This window comes from Budorcas taxicolor, chromosome 8, assembly GCF_023091745.1.
Source record: "Budorcas taxicolor isolate Tak-1 chromosome 8, Takin1.1, whole genome shotgun sequence".
NCBI lineage: Eukaryota > Metazoa > Chordata > Mammalia > Artiodactyla > Bovidae > Budorcas > Budorcas taxicolor.
In genome coordinates, this window is record NC_068917.1 from 116,093,228 (window position 1) to 116,111,030 (window position 17,803).

Genomic DNA, 17,803 nt, shown 5'->3' on the forward strand with positions numbered 1-17,803 from the left:
AGTGCCACTCAGACAGTCACCTTTAGGTGAAGATGCTCACAGTTCTGGGATAATGTTTTGCAGGAATTTAGAAGGAAATGTCTCCCTAAGAAGCTCAGCTGCCGTCTTTACTTACTGCAAGTCAAGAGGCCTCTTCGCCGGCATATCTTTAGAAGGCAGCTGTTTGATTGAGAGGAAGGAAACTAACCGAAAGTAAGTCTAAGGCAAATAATTTTAATTGATTTGAAGAAAGTGAGCCTTTGTAGATTCATGTGGTTCTTAAGAGGGTACAAAGCACCTTCGTACGGCACGTCTGCTGGCACCGAGCTTCCAGCAGCACCTGCTCACCTTGCGTCTCTGTGTCACGTTTTGGTAATTCCTACAGGATTTCAAACTTTTTCATTATTGCATCGGCTCCAGTGATCTGTGATCTGTGATCTGTGGCCTTGGATGTCACAGCTGTGATTGTTTGGGACATCAGGCCCTGCGCCCTGTCAGGGGAGAACCTGGTCAGTAAGCGTGTCTATGTTCTGACCGCCCCTCCGCGAGGCTCCGTCCCTCTCCTCAGGCCTCCCTGTTCCCTTCGATACAATACATTGAAATTAACAAGGACCTCTAAGTGTTCAAGTGAAGAGCTGCACATCTCTTAGTTTAAACCAAGAGCTGAAAACGCCTGAGCTTAATGAGGAAGGCACGTCAAAGCTGAGACAGGCCGAGAGCAAGTCCTGTGGTGCCGAATAGTCAGCCAAGCTGTGACTGCAAAGGAGAAGTTCCCGAAGGAAGCGACAAGTGCCACACCAGTGAAAGGATGAGCGATAAGACAGCGAACAGCCTCATCACTGCTTCGGAGACGGTTTCAGTGGTCTGGGTTGAAGATACAAAGCAAGCACGACATTGCCTTCAGCCAAAGCCTCATCCAGAGCAAGGCCCTAATTCTCCTCAGCTCTCCGAAGGCGGAGAGAGGTGTGGGGGCTACAGGAGAAAAGTGAGAAGCTGGCAGAGGCTGGTTCATGAGATTGAAGAAAGAAGCCATGCTCATAGCATATTAGGTTGGTGCGGAAGTAATAGCGGTTTTACATTGTTGAAATTTGTCATTTGATATTGGAATCCATTCTTATGTGGTTATACTTCATTTTAATGCTCATTTCTCGCTTTATGTTTTTTGCTAATGACTTATTACTTGCTGTTTATTTTATATTTATTTTAGATTAGGGAGATGATGTTTAGACAAAAAGCAAATTCAAGTGATTTCTTTATTCAAGTTCAAAGTGGGTCGTGAAGCAGCGGAGACCACTTGCGGCAGCAACAGTGCACTCGGCCCAGGAACTGCTGACGAACGGGCAGTGCAGCGGCGGTTCAAGGAGCTGTGCAAGGAGACAAGAGCTTTGAAGATGAGGAGCATGGTCGTGGGCCATCAGAAGTTGACAACAATCAACTGGGAGCCATCGCTGAATCGAATCCTCTTATAACCACATGACAAATTGGCAAAGAATTCAGTGTCGACCGTTCTACAGTCATTCTGCATCTGAAGCAAATGGGAAAGGAGAAAAAGCTCAATAAGTGGGTGCTTCATGCTGCTGCTGCTGCTGCTACTGCTAAGTTGCTTCAGTCATGTCTGACTCTGTGCAACCCCACAGACAGCAGCTCACCAGGCTCCATGTCCCTGGGATTCTCCAGGGAAGAACACTGGAGTGGGTTGCCATTTCCTTCTCCAATGCGTGAAAAGTGAAGTCGCTCAGTCGTGTCCGACTCTTCGTGACCCCATGGACTCCAGCCTACCCGGCTCCTCCGTCCATGGGATTTTGCAGGCAAGAGCACTGGAGTGGGTTGCCATTGCCTTCTCCAGGGTGCTTCATGAGCTGACCAAAAATCAAGAAAATTGTTTTGAAGTGTAGTCTTCTCTTATTCTAAGCAACAGTAATGAACCATTTCTTGATTGGATTGTGGCGTGTGATGAAAGGAGGATTTTATTCGACAACTGATGACGACCAGCTCAGTTGTTGGACTGAGAAGAAGCTCCAAAGCACTTCCCAAAGCCAACCTTGCACCAAAAAAGATCACGATCACTGCTTGGTGGCCTGTTGCTGCTCTTATGCACTACAGCTTTCTTAATCCTGAGGAACCATTACCTCTGAGAAGTCTGCTCAGCAAATTGAAGAGATGCTTCAAAACCTGCAGTGCCTGCAGCGGGCGTTGGTCAGCAGAACAAGCCGAATTCTTCTGTGTGGTAACGCCTGCCACCTGCCACACAGCCGACACTGCAAAAGGTGAACAAGTTGGGCTGCACAGTTTTGCTTCATCCACCATATTCACCGAATCCTTCTGCGTGGTAACACCTGCCACCTGTCACACAGCCGACACTGCAAAAGGTGAGCAAGTCGGGCTGCACAGTTTTGCTTCATCCACCATATTCACCTGATCTCTCACCAACTGACTACCACTCTTCAAGCATGTCAACAACTTTCTGCAGGCAAAATTCTTCCACAACCAGCAGGAGGCAGAAAATGCTTTCCAAGAGTTCATTGAATCCTGAAGCATGAATTTTTACATGACAGGAATAAGCAAACTTACTTCTTGTTGGCGAAAACGTGTTGATTGTAATCGTTCCTATTTTGATTAATAAAGATGTTTTTGAACCTAGTTATAATGACTTAAAATTCGTGGTCTGAAGCCACAGTCACTTCTGTACCAACATAATAAAAGCGCAGTGTCCACCATTATAAGAGGTTCCCTATTGTTACACTCAGCCTTTGTCTGTCTTCCATAACTCACAGACCAATTTTGACCTAAAAAAAATAAAAGATTTGGAGGATCCTAACAGGGAACAAGGAACTTCCTCTTTAACCTGGCATCTAGCTAATAGTTCCCAAAACTGTGCTTCCAAATTTCCACTAAAATGTGTCTAATTGCCCAGAAAAAGGTCAGAAGCTAGGACTGAGAGGACTGCTTGCAGAAACTGGCAGGAGTCCCACAACAGTGACCCTGACAGGCCTGGGCCTGCTGGTGGCGGGCAGACGCCTGCTGGTGGCGGGCAGACGCCTGCTGGTGGTGGACAGACACCTACTGGTGGTGGGCAAATGCCTGCTGCTCACACCTGACAGAGAGGAGTCAGGGACCTGGGCCTGCTGGTGGTGGGCAGACGCCTGCTGCTCACACCTGACAGAGAGGAGTCAGGGGCCACGTGTGTGGCGCTCTTCCACCTGGAGCCCCACACTCACTCAGTGATGTTCAGTGCAGACCTCAACAACCAGAAAACGGGAGGGATGGGGAAAGTAGGGCTTGCAGAACTCTCTACCTTGTAAAGTCAAGAGAAATGGTTTTTACTTCTGGTTTTATTAATTTAAGAAATTTAAGCTAAGAATGCTTTTAGAAATGTGTGATTCTAGGCCTTTGGAAGATTTTCCCACTAAAGTTCACCTAATCCCTGGATAAACTAAAACAAATATACTTTTTAATCAACTGCAAGGCTTCCAAACATGTAAGGCAGATCCTTACATAGTTTTGTCACAAATAAACATTTTAGGGAACTATAGGTTGGCACCATTTTTATAAGAAACTTATAAAGCAAAAACCTGTAAAAAATGTATGTGCTTGTAGGTACATGTGCACAAGTGTTTAATTCTTGTGTCTATACATGTTCATATATAAATGTTATATATATGTTTTTATGTATAAATGTATGTGTATGTGAAGTGCTTGTATATTGTGGGGAAAAGGACAGAAATATCAGGCCACTTAACGGCAGTTGCCTCCAGAGGTGAGCTTAGAGGGATGAGTGTTGGGCCTTAACGCGGGTGGTTAGTGTTTGGAGAGTGGTTTGTGTGAAGTTCTGTGGGTGAGCGAGGCACACTGACACGCGCGGGTGCGTGTCCTCCGTCAACTTCTAGAAAGGATCTGTGTCTTCAAAATCAACGTTCTCATATGTTTCCTGTTAGATTTTATTGTCAAGACATTCGAGCCTATGACATTTTGTTTGGCGATATCATACGGCCTGCTGAAGCAGAAGACCTTTATGAAATTCTTGATTCCTTTACTGAGAAGTATGAAAGCGAAGGACAGCGAGTCAACGCCAGAAGAGCCGCCCGGGAGCAGAAGAAGGCTTCGGTGATGCTGGGTTTCTCTATTTTCCTTGGTAGCTGCAGAGGATTTCTTCATATAGACGATTCTGCCTTTGGTAGTGAGCGCCTCAGGGGGCTCAGTCCATAATCCGCCTGCAGTGCGGTGGGCCTGGGTTCCATCCTGAGCCAGGGAAGACCCCCTGGAAGAGGGCATGGCTGCCCCTCGAGTATTCTCGCCTGGACATTTCCTTGGACGGAGGAGCGGGGTGGGCCACAGTCCCTTGGGTCACAAAGAGTCGGAAGGGACTGAGCAACTAACACACACATCCTTCATATCCGGTTCTAAACACCCTACTAAACCTCCCTTGTAATTTCATTTGCGTACAGTTCTTGTGAAAAATGTCCTGAAACCTTGGCAATCATCTATACAAATTTCAGGAAGAGATGCAGTTTTCTTTCATTGCCTTTCTGCGAGATCAGACCTTTATAGTATTAATTAACAGTACTAATAACCGCTGCCGGCCTGGTGCCTTGATGTGTGGAGAGCCTTCTGCGCTGGGTTCATAGCTCCGCTCGGTCCATCGCGGGCTCCTCCTGCGCAGTGGCGGGGCCGGGAGGAGGGACGCTTCCAGCTGCAGAAGCGTGGCCCCTGCGGTCACCTGCCTGTTGTCCAGTTCAACCAGGGGTGGCCCAGAGCAGCGTGTGTGCTCTGCTAACGAGTGCAGGGCCTCGCGCTTGCATGTACACGCACGGGCGGGGGCGGGGAAGCATCATATGCTCCTAAGAAAAAACAGATTTAAAATCACGTGCATTTTTCCTGCTCTTCCCAGGCTAAATTGCCTCCGAAACCATCATCAAGACCACAGCAATCACCTGCACAAGCACAGCTGAGTTCTGGCTCTCAAAGTAAGTGTTTTTGTTGCAATTCAAATACAGTTATAATTAAGTAGGTATGAAATATTATTACGAAATCAAAAGTTACAGCTTTAGAGTCCAATAGAAGAACTGATGCATATTAAAGAGAAAAAAAACAAATGCTTGGCCTCTTCTAAACACATGAGGCTGATTGTCGTTCCTGTAATTTGTGAAAATGTTTATTCTCATTCAGAAAATGCTTTTTCCAGTGACAGAGTTTTACCTTTAGAGTTTTTCTCTCTCCTCTTCTTTTTTTTTTTTTTTGCATCTCTTCCAAACACTGTTATTCTGCTGATTTGAAATGGAAACAATAAACCTGTTTTTCTCATATACACATAGATTTATATTTCTGAAAATTGATTTTACTATACATTCTTGGAAGCTCAGGGTTTCACAAAATAGAAACCCTATTTTCTAGGGTTTCTAAATAGCTCAGGGTTGTAAAACAGAATAAATTCATGAAGCATCAGGTTTTCGGCCTTCACTCCTCTTTCTATTACTCATTTTTATGACAGTCACTTTTGGAATTCTGGTTTTCATGGACAGAGGCTTCCAGTAAATAGCAATATAGTAAAGTAGGCAATGTTTCATACAGTAATTACCTATTATGCAAGTGGCATTGTGCTGTGGCTTTTAAGAGCACAGTAATGAAGCTAACTTACCTCCTGCCTTTAAAGAACTTTCCCTCCAGGAGCAGAGAGATCACATGTGGAAAAGTAACTGCAATTTCAGGAAGACGTACCATGAAATAATGCAAGGGTCTGAGGCACCAACCCCCCGTGCCAAAGTCAAAAATATATATCTAACTTTTGACTCCCCCCAAACTTTACTAATAGCCCACAGCTGCCTGGAAGCCTTCCTGATAACATAAACAGTTGATTAACACATATTTTGTAAGTTATATATGTTACCTACTGTTGTATTCCTATATAAAGTAAACTAGAAAAAATATTAAGAAAAGTATAAGGAAATGAAAATATATTGATGGTACTGTACTGTATTTATTTATACCAAAAGTTTACATCACCTGTTTACAAGATGAATTGTCTGCCAGCACCCATGTCAATATTGTCTTATGTGATATAAACTCTGTAAACGTTATATGTAATGCTAACAAAAAAATTAGAAATTAATAGGAAAAAGAAATTCACATTTACAGATATAATGATTCATGCATTGATAAAAACAAGCAGCAGTGTGATTGCTTTATGGTGGCTTAGCCTATATACTGGGGAATGAAGAACTGTAAAATTTTTTTGGCATACAGTATTACAGCCATATTTATAATGAATATTAGAAACATTGGTACATTTTTTAAAAACCGCTTACATGTGATGAAGGCTGATCGTTTCTACAATTACAAGAGGAGAGAGAGGGGCATGCTATACAGTAGCGTAATTCTTTGAAAGCCAAGTTACACGACAGTAAGGAAACTGCCCATCACTGATTGTGCGTGACACACGGCCCATCTTGGCCTGTGTGAGGGCAGCCTGTCCGCGTCTCCACAAGTCCCGCACACAGTGCCCCATGCGGTGAGCGCTTGGGCGATGCTGGTGATGACGGAGACCTCTCACAGTTGCTAGACTCTCACACGAGGACATGCGCATACACAGCAGATAAGTCTGTTGGCTGAAGGATGCGATGATCAGTTACTCTCCATCAAGTGGGGGTGGGTCATCACAGAGGTCTTCTTCCTCCTCATCCTCATGTCGAGCAGGCTGAGGAGAAGGAGGCAGAAGAAGATGGGGTGGTCTGCTGCCCCAGGGGTGGCAGAGTGGAGTGGGGGGAGAGAGGCAAGAGAGGCAGCACCCTCAATGTCCCTTTATGGAAATGCATCATAATTTCTGTCTGACATTTTTGCTTTTCGTTTCTCTAAAAATGTGTGTACGGGATCCCAGTCCTCCTTCCACTCTTTGCTTTGGTTTCAGTCCGTGTATCATCCGAGATCCATGTCAGAAAAGAAGTTTAAAAGCAGTCTTGAATAAGCAGGGGCTTCCCAGGTAGCTCAAACGTTAAGGAATCTGCCTGCCAGTGCAGGCGATGAGAGACTCAGGTTTGACCCCTGGGTCGGGAAGATCACCTGGAGAAGGGTGCGGCAACCCACCCCAGTATTATCGCCTGGAGAATCCCATGGACAGAGGAGCCTGGCGGGCTGCAGTCCTTGGGGTCACAGAGAGTCGGACACGACTGGGCAGCTGCTGCTTTCTCTTCCACCTGAGTAAGCAGAACCCTCTGCTGGGTTGTCTGATGCCAGTTTGTCTTTGGCACTGCCCCTGCGTCTTTTTCCTAGTTGTCTGGCACTGATTCAAGAGCTCTCCTCTGCATCGAGTCATCTTTTGCTAATTCCTCTGATGTGGTGTCCATCAGCCCTTGAAAGTCTCCAAGATCCGTGCCTTGAGACCCTTCACAGCCACGCTCCCTCCACCTGTGTCGCTGTACTTGCAGTCTGTTTCCTGACTTCCTTGACTGGCTCTGCTGTAAACTCTCTGAAGGCGTGTGTGGCGTCTGGAACAGTTTCCTCCGGCAGGAGTTTATTGCTTCAGGCTTGATGGCTTTCATGGCCTTTTCTGTAAGAAACGGCGTCTTCAGTGGGGTGATCTTCCAGGCTTCCATACTCTTCTCACTCTAGGCATTCTCTCCCACAGCATCAGCAGGTCTTTCTGCAGAGCGCCGTGTGTAGTGAGCCTGTAAAAGTCCTGATGGTCCCCTGATCTAGAGGTCTGAAATAGAGATGTTGTGTTTGAGGCCAGCAACACCGCTTGGTGGTCTGCTCGTGGAGCTGAGCTCGTGGGGCCCTTGGGTGGCCAGGGGCATTGTCCAGTATCAAGAGAACTTTGAAAGGCAGCCCCTGAGTGGCACAGGGCTTCCTGATGTCAGGGACCGAAAGCAGAAAAAGCGTTGTCATGATCCAGGCCTTCTTTTTGCACAACCAAAGGTTGTCAGCTTGTGTTTATCTGTTCCCCTTCTAGGCTGGGGCTTAGCAGTTCGATAGAGGAGGGCAGACTGTGCTCGGAAGAGTAGGGCTTGTCTGTCCCTTCCTGCCTTAAATCCTGGTGCTCACTTCTCTTCCTTACTAACAAATGTCCTTGGTTGCAATTTTTCCCAGAATAAGGTAGTTTCATCTGCATTAAAACCTTGTTCAGGCAAATATTCTTTCTTGTCAGTGATTTTCTTAATGGCGCCTGGGACTTGGCTATTGCCTCTTGGTCAGCAGAAGCTGCTTCTCCTGTTATCTTGATGTTACTTAAGCCCAACTTCCTGCTAAAGTTATCAAAGCAAACTTGGCTGGCATTTAGTTCTCCAGTTTTAGACCCTTCACCTTCTTTCTGCTTTAAGCTGTCATATAATGACTTTGCTTTTTCTCAAATCTTATTAGAGTCTATTGCACCCACATAAAAACTGCATTTGTAATACAAGATAAAAAGGTATTTCAGTGCAATGTTTCTGTGCCTGTTGGTGTAGCTGCAGCAACAACTTCATGGATTTCCTTTTCTCTTTTAGAAACGGTTCTTACACTGAATTCATTCATGCTGGAATGGTGGGCAGGGGTAGCTGCAGACCTCAGTTTCCACACAGCAAGCAGTTCAGCTTTTGCTTGTAATGACTTTTCTCTGCTTCTTGGGAGCACTTCCAGGATCACTAGTGGTACTTTTTATGGGTCCCTTGGTGTTAATTAAGGTGTATTATTTTAAACACAATGAAAAATACACCAGAACCATGAAAGAGAACTTATCATAGTGATACACAGTTTACTGGAGAGACAGCTCATCACGTGCAGACGATTAAGGTCAGCATCCTTGGCAGTTACTTGCAGCCCTCACCGCCTCACCACAGCAGCAGGGGGTGGCTACACAAGTCTTCCAGGGTGTGGTGTGTGTGCTTGTGTATGTACAATAAGCATGTTCATTCATAGAGTTAGGACTGAACACTGCAGCTTCACATCTGCTTACATTTCTCTCCATTGCGAATGGAGGGCTGAGTGTACATGCGCACAGTTCTGGTAAATTCTAACTCCTGGTAAAAGGTTTGTGTGTTCCGTACAGTGGCAAATGGCGAGACAGAATTGCATCTACGTAAATCCCATGCATTCGCGACACACACACATGATATTTCTAGGCTGTGTGTTTCATCTGAGTTTTTTCAGTTTGTGGCAAATCTCAGACAAGTTTTCCAATGTTGTCAGAAAAAATCCACTTGTAAGTGAACCCACACAGTGCAAACCCACGCTGTTAACAGTCAGCAGCATATGGTAGGCTCTGGGCAGAGGAAGTGTCAAAGTGCTGCCAAGGCCATGAAGCGGGTCCTGCCCTCCCCCTCCGAGTTTTGTGTCCATTTGCCCAGTTTTCATGCCCAGGTGAGACATGAGCATGAAACCTGACTCGTGGCGCCCACACTGATTCCTGGCTGTGCCTTCAGCTCCTCTAAATTTACCTCCTCCAGGAAGATCCTCAGGACCTAGAGCTGCTCTTCACAGCGTGTGTGTGTGTGTGTGTGTGTGTGTGTGTGTGTCTCAGCGTGTGTGTGTCTCAGCGTGTGTGTGTCTCAGCGTGTGTGTCATAGCGTGTGTGTCACAGCCTGTGTGTGTCTCAGCCTGTGTGTGTGTCTCAGCGTGTCTGTGTGTCTCAGCGCGTGTGTGTCTCAGCGTGTGTGTGTCTCAGCATGTGTGTGTGTGTCACAGCGTGTGTGTGTCACAGCGTGTGTGTGTGTCTCAGCGTGTGTGTGTGTCTCAGCGTGTGTGTGTGTCACAGCGTGTGTGTGTCACAGCGTGTGTGTGTCACAGCGTGTGTGTGTCAGCGCGTGTGTGTCTCAGCGTGTGTGTGTCTCAGCATGCGTGTGTGTGTCACAGCGTGTGTGTGTCACAGCGTGTGTGTGTGTCTCAGCGTGTGTGTGTGTCTCAGCGTGTGTGTGTGTCACAGCGTGTGTGTGTCACAGCGTGTGTGTGTGTCAGCGTGTGTGTGTCACAGCGTGTGTGTGTGTCTCAGCGTGTGTGTGTCTCAGCGTGTGTGTGTCTCAGCGTGTGTGTGTGTGTCTCAGCGTGTGTGTGTGTCTCAGCGTGTGTGTGTGTGTCACAGCGTTTGTGTGTGTCTCAGCGTGTGAGTGTCACAGCATATGTGTGTCACAGCGTGTGTGTGTCACAGCGTGTGTCTCAGCGTATGTGTGTCTCAGCGTGTGTGTGTGTCACAGCGTGTGTGTCTCAGCATGTGTGTGTGTCACAGCGTGTGTGTGTGTCACAGTGTGTGTGTCACAGCGTGTGTGTGTCTCAGCGTGTGTGTGTGTCTCAGCGTGTGTGTCTCAGCATGTATGTGTGTCTCAGCGTGTGTGTCACTGTGTGTGTCTCAGCGTGTGTGTGTGTCTCAGCGTGTGTGTCTCAGCGTGTGTGTGTCTCAGCGTGTGTGTGTGTGTCTCAGCGTGTGTCTCAGCATGTGTGTGTGTCTCAGCGTGTGTGTGTGTCTCAGCGTGTGTGTCACAGCCTGTGTGTCTCAGCATGTGTGTGTGTCTCAGCGTGTATGTGTGTCATAGCGTGTGTGTGTCACAGCGTGTGTGTGTCTCAGCGTGTGTGTGTGTCTCAGCGTGTGTTTGTGTCTCAGTGTGTGTGTGTCTCAGCGTGTGTGTGTGTCTCAGCATGTGCGTGTGTCTCACAGCGTGTGTGTGTGTCACAGTGTGTCACAGCGTGTGTGTCAGCATGTGTGTGTCTCAGTGTGTGTGTCTCAGCGTGTGTGTGTCTCAGCGTGTGTGTGTGTGTCTCAGCGTGTGTGTGTCACTGTGTGTTTGTGTCTCAGCGTGTGTGTGTGTGCTCGTCACTCAGTCGTGTCTGACTCTGTGCGACCCCATGGACTGCAGCCCGCCAGGCACCCCTGTCCGTGGGGTTTCCCAGGCAAGAATACGGGAGTGGGGTGCCGTTCCCCCCTCAGGGGATCTTCCCGACTCAGGGGTCAAACCTGTGTGTCCTGCATCTCCTGCGTTGACAGGCGTGTTCTTTGCCGCTGAGCCCCACCCCACACCCTAAACACACACGCAGCTTGCTGTGTATTCTGTTCTCTTGGGATGCTGCTTTCTTCCTCCAAAGGGATGGCCTATTTTTATTTTTATTTATGTTCTGGTGATTGATTTGCTTACACTCTTATTTTCAGTAGCAAGATGTGAGCATTGAATCTTTTTTTAATTTAGATAGGAGTGATTACATAAAACTTGACCTGTGTGAATACTCCAAAATACAGAGTGTTTCTAAAATTTCCTCAGTGAGGGAGTAGGTACCTATATGACACCTACATAAAAATCCTGCTAGTCTTCAATATCAGTTACTTGTTGAGCGTCCCTGGTGGCTCAGATGGTAAGCGTCTGCCTGCAATACGGGAGACCCAGGTTCGATCCCTGGGTTGAGAAGATCATAAAAATCCTGCGAGTCTTCAGTATCAGTTCCTTGTCAGTGTAGATTTAAAAGCTACTTAACTTATCTCAAGAAACTCTTCTCAGCTAACAATGGAAAAATTTTGGAAGGTTTGTTTCTCTTGCATATTCTTCCTGAGCAGGTATTTTAGCATCTAGCCTCATTGGTCACGGGTCCCCTGCCGCGCCAGCCTTGGCCTGTCTGTCTGCGGCAGTGACCTCGGTCTTCAGAAGCTTCCTGTCCCGGCAGGGGCTGCGCTCGCTGATTTCACAGTGTGCTTGCCAGCTCACCTGCTCGCCTGGGCACATTTCTGCAGACTCAGCTCTGCCCACCGTCCGCTCTTCCTCCCCCTTTCCTTTTTCAGCTTCAGTATCTGTTGCTCGATTCCTGTTTTTTTCACATGCCCATCATCTCTTCTCATGTAGCATGTCATGCCTGGTTGCAAACACCTGGTTTTGATTCAATAAAACAAAAGTTTAAAATTTGTATCTATTCTTAACCTTTCATTTTAAATATGACATTACTAAGTGCTTTATTAAAAAACAAAATCTTAATTTCTAATTTCTTATATATCCTCACATATATAATTTTATTTATGTGTATATGTGATTCATAAATGTGTTTTTTGAAAGCATTTTTTTCTTTTTCTTTTAGGAGTCCTTCCCCTTTTCCCATTCTCCTCTGTCCTAAATTACACATCACTCTCTTCGATACTCACACCAGCAGACCCATGGGGACAATAGGGATGATGCTTTTCTCCGTGTTCCTACAGTTCCTCTGTATTTTCTCCATGTAGTTCCACACACAAGCGTGTGTACAAGGATGTAGACACACACAGACGGGCCCAGTGCTTTGCTGTCATCTCACAAAAGCGCTGTTGCAGTTTTCATGCTTTACGAGAGCTTGTTTGTTCGTGGGATTTATTTGTTCTTTTGCTCAGTAACATCTCACAGAAATCCCTGAATCAACTGTGTTCTTGCAGGTACTGGATACTCACTCCTCAGTTAATTTAATTCTCTGTGGTGGCTATTGAGTGTTCCATCATGCAGTTGGACATATTTCACTCAGCCACTCTCCTACTGATCGATGCTAACTTTCAGGGTTTTCATGCCAAGCAGTGTCACAATTTCTTAAGCTGTCTACAGAGTGGAAGATTTTCTAAGATAATTTCCAGGAACAGACATGATAGGTGAAAGGGTGTATTTTTAAATTTTTAAGAGATTTGGTAGATTGACTTTTTTAAAGTTTTTACTACTGCAGAGACTTGTCAGCCATTCCCCACCACCTACACTGCCACCATGTGCACACCCCAATCAGACACCCACACTTCCTACTGTGTACACCCCGACAGACACCTACATGCCCTACCGTGTACACTCCACCTACATTCCCTACTGTGTACACCCCGTCAGACACCCACACCCCCTACTGTGTACACCCCGACAGACACCCACACCCCCTACTGTGTACACCCCGACAGACACCCACACTCCCTACTGTGCACACCCCAATCAGACACCCACACTCTCTACCGTGTACACCCCGACAGACACCCACACTCCCTACTGTGTACACCGATATCAGACACCTACATGCCCTATGTGTACACCCCTATCTGACACCTATATTCCCTACTGTGCACACTCAAATCAAAGACCCTACTGTGTACACCCCAATTTGACACCTACATGCCGTACTGTGTACACCCCAATCAGACACCTATATGCCATACTGTATACACCCCAAGACACCAACACCCCCTACCGTGTACACTCCACCTACACTCCCTACTGTGCACACCCCATCAGACACCTATACTCCGTACTGTGTACACCCCAATCAGACACCTACACTCCCTACTGAGTATACCCCTATCACATACCTACACGCCCTACTGTGTACACCTCTATCACACACCTACACGCCCTACTGTGCACACCCCAATTAGACACCTACACTCCCTACTGAGTATACCCCTATCACACACCTACTCGCCCTACTGTGCACACTACCGCAACATGCCTCACAGTCATCCCTTGTCACTGGTGGTGTTGGAGTATCCTGAAGTGTTTACTAGTCTGACAGTTGGTTACATCTCCTTGTTAAGTGACTGTGTTTGTCCCTGTTAGTGATTTAAGCATTCTTTCTCGTCTTATTGCTGGTGTTTGGAATTTAGTGTTATCTTAAAAGTCACTATTCCATTGGCTATTTTTTCTTGGAATGCTTGTTGCATTCAGCTTGCAGGACCACCTTGTGTATTAAGGGGCTTCCCATTTGGGTGGCAGCTTATTTCTCTAGACGCGTCGTTTGTTGCCCTCAGTTTCCATGTAGCTCGTAATCCCTAAATAAGCATTGGCGAGTTTGACATGTGAAACTTTCATATGTCAGCATTTTACCATTTACATAAAAATATATCTGCCGCTTATTTTTTATAGATTTCGTATTTTGTAGTTGTTGTTACTGAGTCACTGAGTCATGTCCAGCTCTTTGCAACCCCATGGACTGCAGCACGCCAGGCTCTGCTACCCATCGCTATCTCCTGTAGTTTGCTCAAGTTCATGTCCATTGAGTCAGTGATGCTATCTAACCATCTCATCCTCTGTCATGCCCTTCTCCTTTTGCTTCCAGTCATTCCCAGCATCAGGGTCTTTTCCAGTGAGTCAGCCCTTCAGCTTCAGCATCAGTCCGTCCAATGAGTATTCAGGGTTGACTTCCTTTAGGATTGACCTGTTTGATCTCCTTGCTGTCCAAGGACCCTCAAGGTCTTCTCCAGAGCCACAGTTTGAAAGCATCAGTGTTTTGGCATGGTTAGGGTCTTCTCTCCTGTACATTGCATTCATAGCGTCCGAGGTTTTCTTAAAGTATCTCATTCTTGCAGTTATTAGATTCTTACTCCTCAGCCAATTTAAGAGCATTTTACCAATACTCCTCTCAAGTACCAATGCAATTCTGGTAAAGTAATATTATGTACTTATATGAACTCTATGATTTTTTTATATTAATTACGGTAACATTATATATATAAACAAATAAATATGGCATCTATATGATAATCTTCCTATTTTACCCTTTCCATTTGTTGAGATATTATGTCTTTCCTAAGCTTTCATAGTTTCTGTGCCTTTCTTGTTAAATTCATTTCTAAGTACCTTGTAATTTTGTTTGCTGTGTTGAATGGAAGACGCTCTCCCATTTATATTCCAGGGTGCTTCTTTTAATAGTTGAGAAAGCCTTAATTTACATATATTTTGTCTTATATGTGGTCACCTACCCTAAATCTCTTACTTCTCGTCAGGTTTTAAAAATAGATTCTTGATATTTATACCCTCTTCCCCACCTTGCCAGTGCTTATTTCTATGTTTTTATCTTCATAAACCTCTTTGGCCAGTGGCCTTCACGCTGATGCCCCTCCGTCCTTAGGGGCTCACAGAGATGAGGAAGGCATGTGCTTACTGGCTCAGTCCTGCCCGGCTCTGCGACCCCAGGGACTGTCGCCTGCCAGGCTCCTCTGTCCATGGGATTCTCCGGGCAAGAACACTGGAGTGGGGTGCCATGCCCTCCTCCAGGGGATCTTGGACCCAGGGATCGAACTTGGGCCTCCTGCATTGCAGACAGATTCTTTACCAGCAGGTCCACCAGGGAAGCCCTAAGGGGCACCCAGAGGTTGGGAAAGAGCTCCTGGGCACAGGTGACGTGAGGTGCAGTTTACAGATGGCCGGTTCCCATTCGTGTTCTTCGTTGAGAACATGATGTGCACGTTGCCCTCTTTGTCTTCTGTTCTTTCACAGTAGTTTTTTTCACACTTGAATAAGAAAAACAAACTCCAGACTATCTTAATCACACTCCCTCAACATTGTCCCCAAAATGTAAGGACAATGATACAATTTGAAATATGAAAGCTAATATTAGTGTAGTTGGTAAGTCTGATGAGCAGTAAATAATTTTGTAAATTAGATGAATTACATTTTTTTTAGCTTTCAACAAAGCTGAATGGACACCTAATGGACCGTTGCCTGGATTTACAATGAGAATAGTAATTAATATTATCATTATACATGAATTATTTATAAAATCACATAGCTATCATAAAAATAAAAATTATAGTAGTAATAGTTTATTAATAAGTAATTTATTATTGCTAATGTTTTGATGATAGATCTCTATGAGAATTTTTTTACCTCTATCTAAGAAGGGAAATAAAAAATTCTGTTACATTCTTATAAAATATCTTTCTTGCCCTCTCTAGTTTTTCTAAAAACCAGCTTTCTTAGCATCTATATCCTTAAAAAAGAACACTGAGATACAATTTTATGTTGAAACTATGTCATTCTATAAGTAATAGTTATCCTGTGCATATGACCTAAATTCAGGTATGACCTAAATGAAATCCCTTACGATATACAGTGGAAGTAGCAAATAGATCAAGGCATTAGATCTGGTAGACAGAGTGCCTGAAGAACTATGGACGGAGGTTTGTGGCATTATAGAGGAGGTGGTGATCAAAACCATCCTCAAGGAAAACAAAGACAAAGTGATTGTCTGAGGAGGCCTTACAAATAGCTGAGAAAAGAAGAGAAGTGAAGGGCAAAGGAGAAAAAGAAAGATATACCCATCTGAATACAGAGTTCCAAAGAATAGTGAAGAGAGAAAAGAAAACCTTCCTCAGTGAGCAAAGCAAAGAAATAGAGGAAAACAATAGAATGGGAAAGACTAGAGATCTCTTCAAGAAAATTAGACATACCAAGGGAACATTTCATGCAAAGATGGGCTTGATAAAGGACAGAAATGGTCTGGACCTGACAGAAGCAGAGGTACTAAGAAGAGGTGGCGAGAATACACAGAAGAACTACACAAAAAACATCTTCATGACCCAGATAACCATAGTGGTGTGATCACTCACCTAGAGCCAGACATCCTGGAATGCGAAGTCAAGGGGGCCTTAGGAAGCATCACTATGAACAAAGCTAGTGGAGGTGATGGAATTCCTGTTGAGCTATTTCAAATCCTGAAAGATGATGCTGTGAAAGTGCTGCACTCAATATGGCAGCAAATTTGGAAAGCTCAGCAGTGGCCACAGGACTGGAAAAAGTCAGTTTTCATTCCAGTCCCAAAGAAAGGCAATGCCAAGGGATATTCACACTACTATACAATTGCACTCATTTCACACACTAGTAAAGTAATGCTCAAAATTCTCCAAGCTAGGCTGCAATAATATGTGAACTGAGAACTTCCAGATGTTCAAGCTGGATTTAGAAAAGGCAGAAGAACCAGAGATCAAATTGCCAACATCCGTTGGGTCACAGGAAAAGCAAGAGAGTTCCACAAAAACGTCTACTTCTGCTTCATTGACTGCACTAAAGCCTTTGACTGTGTGGATCACAACAAACTGTGGGAAATCCTTCAAGAGATGGGAGTACCAGACCACCTTACCTGTCTCCTGAGAAATCCATATGCAAGTAAAGAAGCAATAGCTACAACCGGACTTGGAAGAACGGGCTGGTCCCAGATGGGGTAGGAGTACGTCAGGGCTGTATATTGTCACCCTGTCCTCTTAGCCTGTGGACAGAGTACATCATGTGAAATGCCAGACTGGATGAAGCACAAACTGGAGTCAAGATTGCCAGGAGAAATGCCAGTACCAACCTCAGACATGCAGATGACACCACACATAGGGCAGAAGTCAAAGAGGAGCTAAAGAGCCTTTTGATGGACGTGAGAGAGGAGAGTGAAAAAGCTGGATTAAAACTCAGTATTCAGAAACCTAAGATCATGACATCTAGTCCCATCACATCATGGCAAATAGATGGGGAAACAATGGAAACAGAGAGAGACTTTATTTTCTTGGGCTCCAAAATCACTGTAGATGGTGTCTGCAGTCATGAAGCTAAAAGATGCTTGTTCCTTGGAAGAAAAGCTATGAGCAACCTAGATAGTGTATTAAAAAGTAGAGACATTACTTTGCCAACAAAGTTTCATATAATCAAAGCTATGTTTGTTTTTTTTTTCCCAGTAGTCTTATATGAATGTGAGAGTTGGACCATACAAAAAGCTGAGCACCGAAGAGTTGATGCTTTTGAACTGTGGTGTTGGAGGAGACTCTTGAGAGTCCCTTGGACTGCCAGGAAGGGGATCAAACCAGTTGACCCTAAAGGAAATCAGTCCTGAATATTCATTGGAAAGACTGGTGCTGAAGCTGAAACTCCAGGACTTTGGCCACTTGATGCGAAGAACTGGCTCACTAGAAAAGACCCCGATGCTGTGAAAGCTTGAAGAATGCAGGGGGAGAAGGGGACGGCAAGGATGAGATGATTGGATGGGTCACTGTTTGATGCACATGAGCTTGAGCAAACCTGAAAGAAAGTGGAAGGGAAGTCGCTCAGTCATGTCCGACTCTTTGTGACCCCATAGACTGTAGCCCGCTAGGCTCCTCTGTCCATGGGAGTCTCCAGGCCAGAATACTGGA

The 17,803-nt window shown here is 45.3% G+C and overlaps 1 protein-coding gene across 1 annotated transcript in view; it reads left to right on the top strand.

The window, feature by feature from the left end:
- SH3YL1 (SH3 and SYLF domain containing 1) overlaps positions 1-17,803 on the top strand; it is a 48,787-nt gene that overhangs the window by 21,461 nt on the left and 9,523 nt on the right. Inside the window, exons 7-9 of the mRNA XM_052645264.1 lie at positions 64-192; positions 3,915-4,083; positions 4,868-4,943. Coding sequence (XP_052501224.1) covers positions 64-192; positions 3,915-4,083; positions 4,868-4,943 — 374 coding nt within the window. The remainder of the gene's footprint in view (positions 1-63; positions 193-3,914; positions 4,084-4,867; positions 4,944-17,803) is intronic.